Source organism: Ovis aries, chromosome 7 (assembly GCF_016772045.2).
Source record: "Ovis aries strain OAR_USU_Benz2616 breed Rambouillet chromosome 7, ARS-UI_Ramb_v3.0, whole genome shotgun sequence".
Lineage (NCBI taxonomy): Eukaryota > Metazoa > Chordata > Mammalia > Artiodactyla > Bovidae > Ovis > Ovis aries.
In genome coordinates this window covers 52,099,272-52,114,363 of record NC_056060.1, presented here as the reverse complement: position 1 = coordinate 52,114,363, position 15,092 = coordinate 52,099,272, and the positions used below count along the sequence as shown (strand labels likewise).

The following is a 15,092-nucleotide window of genomic DNA, read 5'->3' as shown; positions in this document are numbered from 1 at the left end:
GGATTGAACCTATAGGTGGCTTTGGTAGCATTGACATTTAAAAAATATTAATTCTTCCAATCTATGAATTCTTCCAATCCATTTATTTGTGCCTTCTTTGATCCCTTTCACCAGTGTTTTAAAGGTTTCAGTGTAGATCTTCACATCCTTGATTAAATCATTTCTAAGTATTACATTCTTCTTGATATAATGATCAATGGGATTTTCTTTTTAAGATTATTTCCTGCTAAGGTATAGAAACTATTTAAGATAATGATTTATATGATTTTTTATATTAATTTTTATTGGAGTTTAGTTATCTTACAGTATTGTGTTAGTTTCTAATGTGTAGCAGAGTGAATCAGCTATATGTATGAATACATTCCCTCTTCTGGGATTTCCTTCCCATTTAGGTCACCACAGAGCATTGAGTAGGCTTCCCTGAGCTTTATAGGTTCTCATTAGTTATCTATTTTATACATAGGGATACTCTCTGCCAGTTCATCCCACCTTTGTGTATGTTTCCCCCTTGGTGCCCATACATTTGTTCTCTGCATCTGTGTTTCTATTTCTTTTTTGCAATTAAGATCATCTACCATTTTTCTATATCTACATATGTATGTTAATATACAATATTTGCTGTTCTTTTTCTGACTTACTTCAATCTGTATGACAGTCTCTAGGTCTAGACACATCCCTGCAAATCACCCAATTTCATTCCTTTTATAGCTGAGTAGTATTCTGTTATACATATATGTAACATTTTCTTTATCCATTCATCTGTTCATGGACATTTAGGTTTCTTCCATGTCCTGACTATTATGAAGACCACTGCAATGAACATTGGGTTGCATGTGTTTTTTGGAATGATGGTTTTCTCTGAGTGTATGCAGTAGGATTGCTGGGTCATATGGTAGTTCTATATTTAGCTTTTTAAAGGAACCTCCATATTGTTTTTTATAGTGGCTGTACCAACTTCCATTGCCACCAACAGTGTAAGGGGGTTCTCTTTTCTCCACACTCTACCCAGAATTTGTAGATTTTCTGATGATGGCCATCTGACTGGTATGAGGTGATACCTCATTGTAGGTTTGGTTTGCATTTCTCTAATAATTAGTGATATTGAGCATCTTTTCATGTGTTTTTTGGCCATTTGTGTGTCCTTTTTGGAGAAACGTTTCTTTAGGTCTTTTTTTTTTTTTTTCGTAATTGAGCTGTGAGCTGTTTATATGTTTTAGAGGTTAATTCTTTGTCGGTTACTTCATTTGCAAATATTTCCTCCCATTCTTAGGGTTATCTTTTCATCTTTTTTTATGGTTTCTGTTGCTCTGCAAAAGCTTTTATATTTAATTAGGTCCCATTTGTTTATTTCTGTTTTTATTTTCATTATTCCATGCTGCTGCTGCTGCTAAGTCACTTCAGTCGTGTCCGACTCTGTGCGACCCCATAGACGGTAGACCACCAGGCTCCCCCGTCCCTGGGATTCTCCGGGCAAGAACACTGGAGTGGGTTGCCATTTCCTTCTCCAGTGCATGAAAGTGAAAAGTGAAAGTGAAGTCGCTCAGTTGTGTCCGATTCTCAGTTACCCCATGGACTGCAGCCTCCCAGGCTCCTCTGTCCATGGGATTTTCCAGGCAAGAGTACTGGAGTGGGGTGCTATTGCCTTCTCCATGAGGTGCGTCAAAAAAGATTTGCTGCAGTTTATGTCAAAGAATGTTTTGCCTGTCTTTTCCACTAACGGTTATGACCTTGGTGGTTCAGTGGTGGAATTCTCACCTGCCTATGTTTTCTGCTAAGAGTTTTATAGTGTCTGACCTTATATTCAGGTCTTTAATCCATTTTGAGTTTATTTTTGTGTATCATATTAGGGAGTGTTCTGTAGAAACTCTACTGAATTTTTAATGTTAATTTTGCATCCTACAACTTTATTGAATTTGTTGATGAGATCTAACAGTTTTTTGGTGGCATATGTATGATTTTTTATGTATTAAATACCAAATCATATCAACTGCAAATAGAAATTTTACTTCTTCCTTTCTAGTTCTGATACTTTAGATTGTTCTTGCTGGTTTCTCTGACTAGGAATTCTAGTACTGTGTAAAGTAGGAGAGGTGGGAGTGGGCACTTGACTTGTTCCTTACCTTAGAGGAAAAGATTTCAACATTTCATCATTGCATATGATTTTAGCTGTGGACTTCTCATATATGACCTTTTTTCATTTAAGTATATTCCTTCTAACTCTAATTTATTAAGAGATTTTATCATGAATGGATGTTGAATTCTGTCAAATGCTTAGTCTCTGTCTATTGAAATGATTATGTGATTTTTTTCTTTCATTCTGTTAAGATATTACTCACCAGAGACACATATTAACATGTCTTTTGTTACCCAAATGTTATTTATCAGAGATGTTTCTGTATTCACTTACATAACAAATCAACAGCCACAGGTGTTTCTGCAGAAATCCCCTGGTCAATAATGAGGTAATGTACAACACTGATTGATATGCAGATACTGAACTATTCTTGCTTCCCTGGGGTAAATTCCACTTGATCATAATGTATGATCCTTTTAGTGTATTGAAGGTGAAGGTGAAGTCGCTCAGTCGTGTCCAACTCTTTGCGACCCCGTGGACTGTAGCCTACCAGGCTCCTCTGTCCATGGGATTCTCCAGGCAAGAATACTGGAGTGGGTTGCCATTTCCTTCTCCAGGGGATCTTCCCAACACAGGGATCGAACCCAGGTCTCTGCATTGGAGGCAGACGCTTTAACCTCTGAGCCACCAGGGTATTGTTCAATTTAATTTTCTAATATTTTGTTGAGAATTTTTGCATCTGTGTTCACCAGTATTATTGGCTTATAGTTTTCATATTTTGTGGTATCTTTCTTTATCTGAGTTGCTATCAGCATGATGTGGGCCTCAAAGAATGACTTTGGAAGCATTCTTTCTCTTCAGTTTTTTGGAATAGTTTGAGAAGGATAAACATTATCCTTTAAATGTTCAGTGTATGTAATTCATCTGTGAAGCAATCTGGTCTTAGACTTTGATTTGTGTATTTCTTTTATTACTGATTTAATTAGTAGTAATTGAGTTCTGTTCACATTTTGTATTTCTTCCTCATTCAGTCTTCGGAGATTGTACTTTTCTAGAAATTCCTCCATTTCTTCTTGGTTGTCCATTTTATTGGTGTATAATTATTCAGAGTAATGTCTTATGATCCTGTGTAGTTCTGCAATATCAACTCTAACTTCTTTCCTGGTTTTATTTGGACCCACTTTCATTTGTTCTTAATGAATCTGGTTTAAAGTTTATCAGTTTTGTTCATCTTTTTAAGAACCAGCTCTTAATTTCTTTCTTGCTTGCTTTCTCTCTCCTTTTTTCTTTCATCTCTATTTCATTCATTTCTGCTCTGATCTTTCCTCCTACTAACTCCAGGTGTTTCTTTCTAATTAATTTGGATATTAGGTTAGGGATTTGGGGATTTTTGTTTCCTGAGGTAGGCTTGTATTTCTATAAACTCCCCTCTGGGAACTGCTTTTCCTGCATTCCATAGATTCTGGATCTTTGTGTTTTTGCTTCTGTCTCCATGAGTTTCTTTTGTTTATTTCCTTTTTGATTTCTTCAATGACTCATTTGGTTGTTCAGTACCATACTGTTTAGCTTCCATGTTGGTTTTTTTTTTTTTTTTTTTGATAGTTGATTTATAGTATCATAGCATTGTGCTCAGAGAAGAGGCTTGGTATGATATCAGTCTTATAAAATTTACTAAGACTTATTTTGTGGCCTAGCATGTGATCTGTTCTGGAGTGTTCCATGTGCATTTGAAAACAATGTATATTTTGCTGCTTTTGGATAGGATGTTATATATATATCTATTAGGCTCATCTGATGTGTTAAGGCCTGTGTTTCCTTTTATGTTTCCTGTATGGATGATGTGTCCATTGACATAAGTGGAGTGTCAAAGCCCCTGACCATTATTGTCTTTACTGTCAATATCTTTCTTTATACTTGCTAATATTTTCTGTATTTATTTAAATGCTCCAGTTTGTGTGCATATAAATATATTCAAGTGTTATTTATTCTTGTTGAATTGATCCCTTTATCATTATGTAATGTTCTTCTTTGTCTTAGACTTTTTTATCCCTTCACTTTCAGTCTGTGTGTAAGTTAGATCTGGAGTGAATCTCTTACAGGCAGCATATATTTACAGATTTTATTTTTGAATCTATTCAGCCACTCTGTCTTTCCATTGGAACATTTAGTACGTTTACATTTAAAGTAAGTATTGATAGGTATGTGCTTACTGCTATTTTATTAAACTGTTTGGGGACTGTCCTTGTTTATTGTTTTCCTCTCCACTTATGATTTGATGACCATCTTAATGTTATATTTGGATTCCTTTATCTTGTGTGTATCTATTATAGATTTTTGGTTTGTTGTTATCATGAGGTTTATATACAGCAGCATATACTGGTGAATATTTAAAGTTGATGATGTCTTAAGTTTGAACACATTCTAAAAACCCTGGAGATGAGCAATCTACCCAATTAAGTGTTTGTAGTAATGACCATAAAAATACTCAACATACTTGGAAGAAGAGTGAGTAAATACAGGGAGAATTTTAACAAAGAGTTAGGAAACAGAAGAACCAAACGAAGCTGAAAAATATAGTAACTGAAATAAATACACTAGAAGGAATCAACATTAGATTGGTTAAATACAGAGGAATGGATCATTAAACTGGAACACAGGGTAGCATAAATCACCCAAGTTGAACAGAAAAAGAAAAACAGAATTTAAAAGAAATGAAGAGTTCAGGAAACCTCTTGGAAAACATTAATACTAATATTCATACTAATATTCACATTATACGGGTCCCAGAAGGTGAAGAGTGACAGATAGGGGCAGAGAAATTAGAAGCAATTATAGCTAAAGACATACTAACAGGGAAAGGAAATAGACATCTAAGTCCAGGAAGAATAGAATCCCAAAAAAGATCAACACAGAGTTCCACACCAAGGTACTTAAAGTCAAAATGGCAAAAATCAAAGATAGTGAGAGAATATTAAGGACAGTAAGTGAAAAGCAACTAGTTATGTATAAGGGAACTCCTCTAAGACTGTCAGAAACTGCTGACCAGAAGGGAATGGCACAATACATGTGTGATGAAACATCACCACACAACATGTGTGATGAAACATCACCACACAACATGTGTGATGAAACATCACCACACAACATGTGTGATGAAACATCACCACACAACATGTGTGATGAAACATCACCACACAACATGTGTGATGAAACATCACCACACAACATGTGTGATGAAACATCACCACACAACATGTGTGATGAAACATCACCACACAACATGTGTGATGAAACATCACCACACAACATGTGTGATGAAACATCACCACACAACATGTGTGATGAAACATCACCACACAACATGTGTGATGAAACATCACCACACAACATGTGTGATGAAACATCACCACACAACATGTGTGATGAAACATCACCACACAACATGTGTGATGAAACATCACCACACAACATGTGTGATGAAAGGAAAAAACCTGCAGCCAATAATACCCTATCCAGCAAGACTCTCATTCAGATTTGGAGAGAGAAGTTGTTTTTCACAGAAGGAAAAGCTGAAAGAATTCAGCACTACTAAATTAGCTTTCTAAGAAATGTTAAGGGGGCTTCTTTAAGTGAAAAAGAACAACTAGAAATATGGAAATTACAAAAGGAAAAATCTCATTGGTCAAAATCTCATATAATGTCAAAAACATTAAACATGCAGGAAGGAGTAAAAATTCAGAGATCTTTCTTAATGTAGGCATTTGTTGCTGTGAACTTCCTCTTAGAACTGCTCTTGCTACACCCCATAAGTTTTGGTATGTTGTGTCTCCATTTTCATTTGTTTGAAGATCATTTTTTTCCTCTTTGATTTCTTCATTCATCCATTGGTTGTTCAGGAAAGTCTTGATATTATCTTTGAAGTGTCTCTTTATAAGTCTTTTATTCTTCTAAAAAATTGTTAAAAGAACTTTAATTATTAAAAGTTTTAATTTATATAAAATTGTGTAGTACAGAAAAACTCTAGAATCCAGTTTCTTATGAATATATACATTAGTATAGAACATTTTTACCATTAATGAATCAATAATGACTCATTAACTAAAGACCACACTTCATTCATATTTCCTTACTCTCTTTGGTTCATTATTAAGAACTGAGTTGACTTGTCAGAGTTCTCTATATATCCTAATTACAAAACTTTGGCAGACACCTGCTTTGCAAATACCTTATCCCATGGCTTTTATTTTTGTAAGTTTTTTTTTTTTTCTGAAGAGCAACAATATTTTGAATTTTATAATTACAGTTTTGTGTTCTATTTAAGAATTCTTTGCTAAACCTAAGGGGTCACTAAGATTTGCTCTTAGGTTTTCTTACAGAAGTTGCATAGCTTCATCTTTTGTGTTTTGTTGAGGTTTTGTGCATGATATAAGGGTCAAGGTTCATTATTGGAACGTGTGCAGGAATATTTTGTTGAGATTATCCTTTCACTATTGAATTGCCATGGCATCTTTGTTGAAAATCAGTTGCCCAGATGTGTGTGGATGTATTATTACTGGGATCACTATTCTGTTCCACTCATCTGTCTGTCTGTCTTCAGGTTAATAATGCATTGTCTTGATTATTACATCTTTATCATAAATCCATAAATCATGTAATTTCTTTTAGTTACTGCTGACATCAGTATTGGCTTTTCTCTCCCTTTATTTGTAGCTCCTTTATATGTTTTTATAGGCAGCGTACAGTTGAGTTTTCCTATTGTTTTAACTCAGTCTGACAATCTGACACTTTAATTAGGAGGCTTAGACCATCACATTTAATATGATTATAAATAATGGTTGTTGTTTAACTCTATTAATTTTTATATTTTGCATTCACATACGTTATTGTTCTTTCTTCCTCTTGTTTTTCTTTTTGAATATTTTTAATGATTTCATTTTATCTTACTGGCTTAGTATCTCCACCTTTTTGTGTATATCTCCACTTATCAGATACACCTTTAACTTAGTGCTATCTTCCTTCAAGTAACATAGCATTTTATGAATAAACAACCTTTCAACAGTATACTTCTCTCCTCCCCTTTTTGTTGTTGTTGTCATACATTTTACTTACATACAAATTCTACATAGTTACTTTTTTGCTTTGATGAGTTAATGAACTTTCTAAATTAAAAAAAAAACACCTTTGTATTATAGTACACATAAAATTTACCCTAATTTTTTAGTGTAGAATTCAGTAGTGTTACATATCATACTCCAAAACTCCTTGTTCATCTTGCAAAAACTGAAAACCTAAGTCCATTAAAAAATAATTCCCCATCCCCTTCTCTGTGACCCCTGGCAACCACAATTCTACTTTCTATCTCTATTAATTTGACTACACTAGGTACCTAATGTAAGTGAAATTATACACTATTTGCCTTTTTGTTACTGGCTTATATCACTTAACGTAATGTCCTCAAGGTTCATCCACATTGTAGCATGTTATCAGAATTTATTCCTTTTGAGTAATATTCCGTTGGATATATGTAACAAGTTTCATTTATACATTTATTAAATAAAGCAACTTGGGTTGCGTCCACCTTTTGGCTATTGTGAATAATGCTGATATAAACTTGGGTGTACAGATATCTCTTAAAGATTCTGCTTTCAGTTATTTTGGATATTCACCTAAATGTGGAATTGCTGGATCATATATTTCTTTTAATTTCTTGAGGAACCACTGTACTATTTTTCCATAGTGGCTGCACTGTTTTACATCCTTACCAGCAGTGCACAAGAGTTCCTTCAATGTCCTTGCCAATTTTTTGTTTTTTTTTCTATAGTGATCATCCTAGCCTAATGTTTATTAAATGATATCTCATTGTGGTTTTGATTTGTATCTCCCTAAATATTAGTGATGTTGACCACATTTTCATGTGCTCATTAGCCATTTGTAAATCTTTTCTGGAGAATTATCTATTCAAGTCCTTTACCCATTTATTATTATTATTATTTTTTTACTTTTCCCATCCACATTTTATATATTTTAAAAAGTTATATAATTACAGTATAGACTGGAATACACAGGTTTGGGAACAAACACAACTGATGTTTTATAAGCAAACAGTTAAATTGGAGAGTGAAGAAATATGTGGTTATCCATTAAATTTCAGTATGTTTTGGGCATCAGTTGATACGTTTTACAGAGTTAACATGGCAAAATAGTTAAATAATGGTCAATTGAAAGAGCTTCTAGTACATTGCTGTTCAGTAGAACTTTCTGTGGTGATGGACAGGTTCTATATCTGCACTGTCCAGTACAGTAGCCATTATCCACATGTGGCTATTGAGCACTTGAAATGTGCCTTTCATGAGACTGTGGATACCCACTTATTAGGTGATAGTCTTTTTGTTATTGTAGAGGAGTTATTTCTGTATTCTCAATATTAACAGATATATGATCTTCAAATATTTTCTGTAGGGGCCTTTTTACTCTGTTGATTGTTTCCTTTGAGGTAATCCGATTTCTTTTTTTAACTTCTGTTTGCCTGTTCTTTTGGTTTCATATCCAAGAATTCACAACCAAATCCATATCCAAGAATTCACAAGCAAATCCAGTGGCATGAGCAGTTCCCCTACATTTTCTTCTAATAGTTTACAGTTTTAGGGTATACATTTAGGTCTTGACCAAATTTGAGTTAATTTTTGTGTATTATATGAAATAGAGATACAGTTTCATTCTTATGCATCGAGACATCTAGTTTTCCAGTTCAGTTTGTTGAAGAGGCCGTATTTTCCTAGTGAATAGATTCGGCATCCTTGTCAAACATCATTAGACTTTATATGCAAGGGGTTATTTTAGGGCTTTCTATACATCCATATTACACTACTGTGATTACCACAGACTTGTAATAAAATTTGAAATCCATAAGTATGAGACTGTCAATTGTTGTTATTCATTGATTGTCTATTTGTGTTCCCTTGAGATTCCATATAAATATTAGCATGACCTATCTCTATAAAAATGCCATTGGAGTTTTGATAAAGATCATACTGAATCTGTAGATCTCTTGGAGTGGTATTAATATCTTAATAATAGTAAGTCTTCCAATCTTTGACCACAGAATATCCTTCCTTTTTTTTTCTTTTTTTTTTGCCTTTAACTATTTTCATCAGTTTTTTTTTTAAATGTATTTCTTTTAATTGGAGGCTAATTACTTTACAATATTGTGGTGGTTTTTGCCATACATTCACAGGAATCAGCCATGGGTGTACATGTATTCCCCATCCTGCACCTCCCTCCCACCTCCTTCCCCATCCCTCAGGGTCATCCCAGTTCTTTGATGTTTTCAGTGTAAAACTGTTTCACTTCCTTGGTTACTTTTATTCCTCAGTTGTTATTCAGTTGCTAAGTCGCCTCGGACTCTTTGCCACCCCATGATAGCACATCAAGCTCCTGTTTCCTTCACTATCTCTTGGAGTTTGCTCAGATTCATGTCCATTGAGTTGCTTGATGCCATCCAACCGTCTCATCCTCTGCTGCCCTGTTCTCTCTCTTCTGTCTTTCCCAGCATTGAGGTCTTTTCCAATGAGTTGGCTTTTCACATTAGGTGGCCAAAGTATTAGAGCTTCAGCAACAGCCATTCCAGTGAACATTCAGGGTTGATTTCCTTTAGAATTGACTGGTTTGATCTCTCTGAAGTTCAGGGGACTCTCAAGTCTTCTCCAGCACCACAATTAAAAACCATCAATTCTTCATTGTTCAGCCTTCTTTATGGTTCAGCTCTCACATCTGTACATCATTACTGGAGAAAGCATACTTTTGACTATATGGACCTTTGTCGACAGAGTGATGCCTCTGCATTTTAATGCCTCTGTCTAGATTTCTCATAGCTTTCCTTCCAAGGAGCATCTTTTAATTTCATGGCTGCAGTCACTATCCATGAAGAACACTGAGTGCCAAAGAATTGATGCTTTTGAACTGTGGTGCTGGAGAAGACTCTTGAGAGTCCCTTGGACTGCAGGGAGATCAAGCCAGTCCATCCTAAAGGAAATCAACCCTGAATGTTCATTGGAAGGACTGATGCTGAAACTTCAATACTTTGGCCACCTGATGCGAACAGCAGACTCACTGGAAAAGACCCTGATGCTGGGAAAGACTGAAGGCAAAAGGAGAAGGGGACAACAGAGGATGAGATGGTTAGAAGGCATCACCAATTCAATGGACATGAATCTGAGCAAATTCTAGAAGACAGTGCAAGACAGAGGAGCCTGGCATGCTGCAGTTGGACACGACTTGGCCACTGAACAAAGTCACTGTCCACAGTGATTTTAGAGCCCAAGGAAATAAAACCTATCACTGCTTCCACTTTCTCCCCTTCTATTTGCCATGAAGTGATGGAACCAGATGCTATGATATTGGTTTTTTGAATGTTAAGTTTCAAACCAGCTTTTTAAATTCTCCTCTTTCCCCCTCATCAAGAGGCTCTTTAGTTCCTCTTCACTTTCCACCATTTGAATAGTATCATTTCCATATCTGAGGTTGTTGATATTTCTCCCAGCAGTTTTGATTCCAGCTTGTGATTCATCCAGCCTGGCATTTTGTATGATGTACTCTGTGTAGAAGTTAAATAAGCAGGGTGACAATATACAGCCTTGATGTACTCCTTTCCTAATTTGGAACCAGTCAGTTGTTCCATGTCCGGTTCTAACTGTTGCTTCTTGACACACAGGTTTCTAAGGAGACAGGTAGGGTCTCTTGAATTTTCCAGTTCACTGTGATCCATACAGTCAGAGGCTTTTAGCATAGTCAGTGAAACAGAAGTAGATGTTTTTCAGTACTTCACTCTTTCTGATGATATTATATTTGTAGTTTTTAAAATTTCTTCGAGAATGTTTATTAGTAGTATATAGAAACACAACTGATTTTATGTGTGTTGATTTTATATTTTGCAACTTTGCCAAATTGATTTATCCTGATTGTGGAACTTGTAGGGTTTTCTAATACATACAAAATAATGTCATCTGTGAAGGGAGATAATCTTCCTTCTACTTTTTGATTTGGATGCCTTTTATTTTTATTCCCTAGCTGCTCTGACCGGAACCTGCAGAGTAGGTAAAAGTGAACATCCTTGTCCTTTATGATCATAAAGGGAAAGCTTTCAATCTTTTACCATTGAGTCTGCTGTTAGCTGTTGGCTTGTCATATATTGCTTTTATCATGTTGAAGTAGAATCTTTCTCTTCCTTGTTTAATTGTTTTTAATCATGAAAGTGTGTTGAATCTTGCCACAGATCCCAAGGTGTCTCAAGGGGGTGTTAGCCTGCTGGTGGGCAGGGCCAATGTCTGGAGGTATGTGAGGGGATGGAGGGTGAGGGCACAGTGGTCGCAGGAGGGGAGTATTGGTGGCTGGGCTGGATCCTGCCATAGCGGGCTGCAGGGGTCCTGGGCTGGTATCAGCCTACTGGTGGATGGGGCTGGGTTCCAGGGTCTCTGTCTGCAAGGCCCACAGCTAGTGCCTGTGCCCTCCTATGGGGCGGGGCTGTGTTCCAGGGTGGCTGAAGGCTCAGGGTCTTAAGGTAGCCTGCCTGCTAGTGATGGGTGGGGCTTTGTCCTGACCCAGCATGTTGCTTGGCCTGAGGCTTCCCAGTACTGGGGCTGAGAGGCTGGTGGGTGGGGCTGTGTTCCAGTGCTAATAAACTAGAGGATGATTCTGAAGTGATGCTTCCCAGCATCAGTGTCCACAAGATAGAGCAGGCTCCACAAATGGCTTCTGCCAATGCCTATGTTCCAAGGATGAACTTGTTGCCTCCTGGGTGATCTGCAGGTAGGTCTGACCCAGCTCCTTTCAGAAATTACTGCCTCTTTCCTGGGTCCTGCAGCATGTGAGGTTTTACTTGTGCCCTTTAGAAGCTGAGTCTCTATTTCCCACACCTGTGTCCCCTGAAAGTAAGCCCCACTGGTCTTCAAAAAGCCAAATTTAGGGGCTTGTCTTCCCAGTACAAGACTCCCCAGGCCAGGGAGCCCAATGTGGGGCTTAGACCCATTGCTCAGAGAACCTGTGTAACTGTAATTATCCTCCCATCTGTGGGTTTCTATGTGGGGCGTTGGGTCTTGACAGTACTGCACCTATGCTCCTTCTACATCTTGCTATGGTTCCTTTTATCCTTAGTTGGAAAAGATCTTTTCTGTTAGATTCTGGTCTTTCTCATTAATAGCTGTAATTTTGGTGTGCCTGTGGGAGGAGGTGGGCCCAGGATCTTTCTACTCTGCCATCTTGGCAGCAAAATCTTAGCTACTCTCAAGTTTTAAAATAAAAACTCTACTAATATTTACCACATGTTACTCTTTCTGATACTTAAGTGTGTATGTAGATTCAGATTTTCTTCTGGTATCATTTCCCTTTTGCATGAAAGATGTCCTTTAACATTTTTTCCAAGTACAAGACCTTTCTATGCTTAATGATTTCTACTAACTTGTCTTTAAAGTTCACTGGTCCTTTTTCTCCATTATCCAAGTTGCTACAGAGCTCATCCAGTGGATTTTTACCACAATTGCAAACTTGGTCTTCCTTGTCATAGGCAGTGGCTGAATTCTTTGCTCAGCTCTTTAAATCTCAGCTGTCTCTCATAGGTTCCTAGGAGTCATATTATTTAGGTGTCTGCAAAGGATTTGAGGGATTTCCTACCTGGAAAGTTCTACCATTGTGGCAGCACTGCTGTCCCTTCCTCAGCCCAGTATGACTGCTACTTTTTGCTTTGGGTTTATCCCTTGTGAACCATGAAATGAAAAATGCTTTCAGAAGCCAGTTAAATGTGGATCTCAACCAGTATGCTTTCAAGGATCATAACCACCTCCAGTTTCTGCTTACTACTGATGACATCTCTGCTTTCAAATCTAAGCTGGGGGTTCATGTTTGGGAACGCATGTAAGAATTAAAGATATTAAAATTTAAAAAATAAAAAACTAAAAAAAAATTAAAAATAAAAAATAAAACCAAGTTATTTTTTAAATGTTTTTTAAAATGGTAGAAACATGAGCATTGTTAAAACATTTTTAAACCTAAGTTTTTATTGTTGATATAATTTTTCCATTAAAATACTGTAAAGAATACATGGGATTTTTTCCTTTTGCAGGATATAGCAAATGAAGAACACAAAAAAATTGAAGCATTAAAATCAGAAAACAAGAAGCTAGAAAAACAAAAAGGAGAATTAATGATAGGATTTAAGAAACAGTTAAAATTAATTGATGTTTTAAAAAGGCAGAAGGTGAGTTTATCCTAAACAAAGTTAAAATAAATTGTGGATATTATTTGGCTCTTTCTACTAAGACATTTAGTATTTCTCCTTCAGGTATAGTTTTTATTGCCATGCTTAGTCACAAAATGTTATCTATACACTGATGCAAGTAAATTAGGAATGTTCACTAGTTCTATTTCCATACAGTATGGATACTCCCTAACTAAAGAAAATACCAAATATAAAAAATAAAATTATCTTAAAAAGGGATCAGTTTGCCTCTTGAAATCTTGAGAGTGAAACTGATTCCAAACCACTTTTATTGTGGTCACCACACAAGTTTACCTAGTGGTTAAGAGGATGTGAATTCATGTTTTTGCTACTGTCACCTTTTGCAAAGATTAGGTATTACAACACTGCCCAGGTTGGCCAGTGGGCAAGGTTTTTAGTGGCTAATCACTGAATATAATTATTATTTAAACCTGTTTATTGTAATTAGAATTATACATTTCTATAACAGAACTCAGCATTATAATACACTTGCACAAATTTCCTATTGTTCTGTGATCTACTCTTAATACTAAATTAGACAATGTTGATTTCTCTAAACACAGATGCATATTGAAGCTGCCAAGATGCTGTCTTTCACTGAAGAGGAATTTATGAAGGCACTTGAATGGGGAAATTAAAGTGATCTACTTGTAAACCTCTAGTGTGTGGTGGATATACTCTTAAAGTAAATTTAGATTTGGGGATATAAAATTGATACCTAATTATTAGAAATGTTTTATAAAATAAAGCAACAGAAATTTAACTTTCGATTCTGTTACCTTTCTTATGACCTTCTAGCCCCTTTCAGCTGCATATGAATAGAAAATATTTTATGCTCTAGAGACTTAGCTTTAGTTTGTAAATGATGTTTACCTGAGAGAAACTGTTTGTATGTTCTTACTGCTATAACTGCATTAGGTATTAAAGCACTCTGTACTTTTCTCCTCTTATAATAAGAACAGTCTTCCCTGGCCAAATCAAGGAAGTGAAGCTCCTAAACACAAACATAGAAGTGGTATGAAGAGTTTAGTCTCTTGGGTTGTTTTGATAGATATAGGTATCTATATGTAACAGAAAAATCCAAACTTTTTGGCCAACTCAATATATGGAGTGTTTTATAAAATTCAGATCTTCAGTTTTATCAGTACAAAAACAATAGTGATTGAAAGCAAACTTGCAGTTAAATGATAAATTACAGAAATGTTTTAGAAAATCCGGAGACAATGGAGGAGTCCTACTCACTGAACTCTAAAACAGAAGTCACACTGACACCTAGTGGTAACACACAAAAGAACCCAAGTTTTACCAAATCTCGTCGGTATCATTTCTCACAAATTTCGCTCCTTTTCTGATATGCTTTTCTAAACTCTTCACCAAGCATATCAATATCATCCTCATTTTTGAATACTCCCTACAAGAAAAATATTTTGTGGGTTACTTTGAATGCCAGAATATTTCAATAAATATTCTTAAAACTAAGAGCTATAGACAAGTTTATAAAGTTATTCCTAATATAATGAAATTAGTAAAATATTTTTTTCTGTAATTATGACTTACTATACATATATACTTACTATTCTTAGACTGACCTGATGTCCTGTTAGAACGTGTCATAGGAATCTGGACTCTTCTGCTTTACTATGCTAAGTACTACTGCGCTGATGGACTGAATGGGAATCAATTTAATCCACACTGTACCCTCCTACCCTTGTTTTGAAACAGCCCTGCAGTATATGAGGGAGGAAATGA

The 15,092-nt window shown here is 35.9% G+C and overlaps 2 protein-coding genes across 9 annotated transcripts in view; one reads left to right on the top strand and one right to left on the bottom strand.

Moving 5' to 3' along the window:
- TEX9 (testis expressed 9) overlaps window positions 1-14,106 on the top strand; it is a 251,995-nt gene extending 237,889 nt beyond the window's left edge. For all 6 annotated transcript variants that reach the window (XM_060417893.1, XM_042252427.1, XM_042252425.1 and 3 more), the window contains 2 exons: window positions 13,188-13,322; window positions 13,907-14,106. In XM_060417893.1, coding sequence (XP_060273876.1) covers window positions 13,188-13,322; window positions 13,907-13,981 — 210 coding nt within the window. In that variant the 3' untranslated portion in view covers window positions 13,982-14,106. The remainder of the gene's footprint in view (window positions 1-13,187; window positions 13,323-13,906) is intronic.
- Window positions 13,105-15,092, bottom strand: part of MNS1 (meiosis specific nuclear structural 1) — a 144,771-nt gene continuing 142,783 nt past the window's right edge. For all 3 annotated transcript variants that reach the window (XM_060417885.1, XM_060417886.1, XM_004010584.6), the window contains one exon: window positions 13,105-14,754. In XM_060417885.1, the coding sequence (XP_060273868.1) occupies window positions 14,665-14,754 (90 nt within the window). In that variant the 3' untranslated portion in view covers window positions 13,105-14,664. The remainder of the gene's footprint in view (window positions 14,755-15,092) is intronic.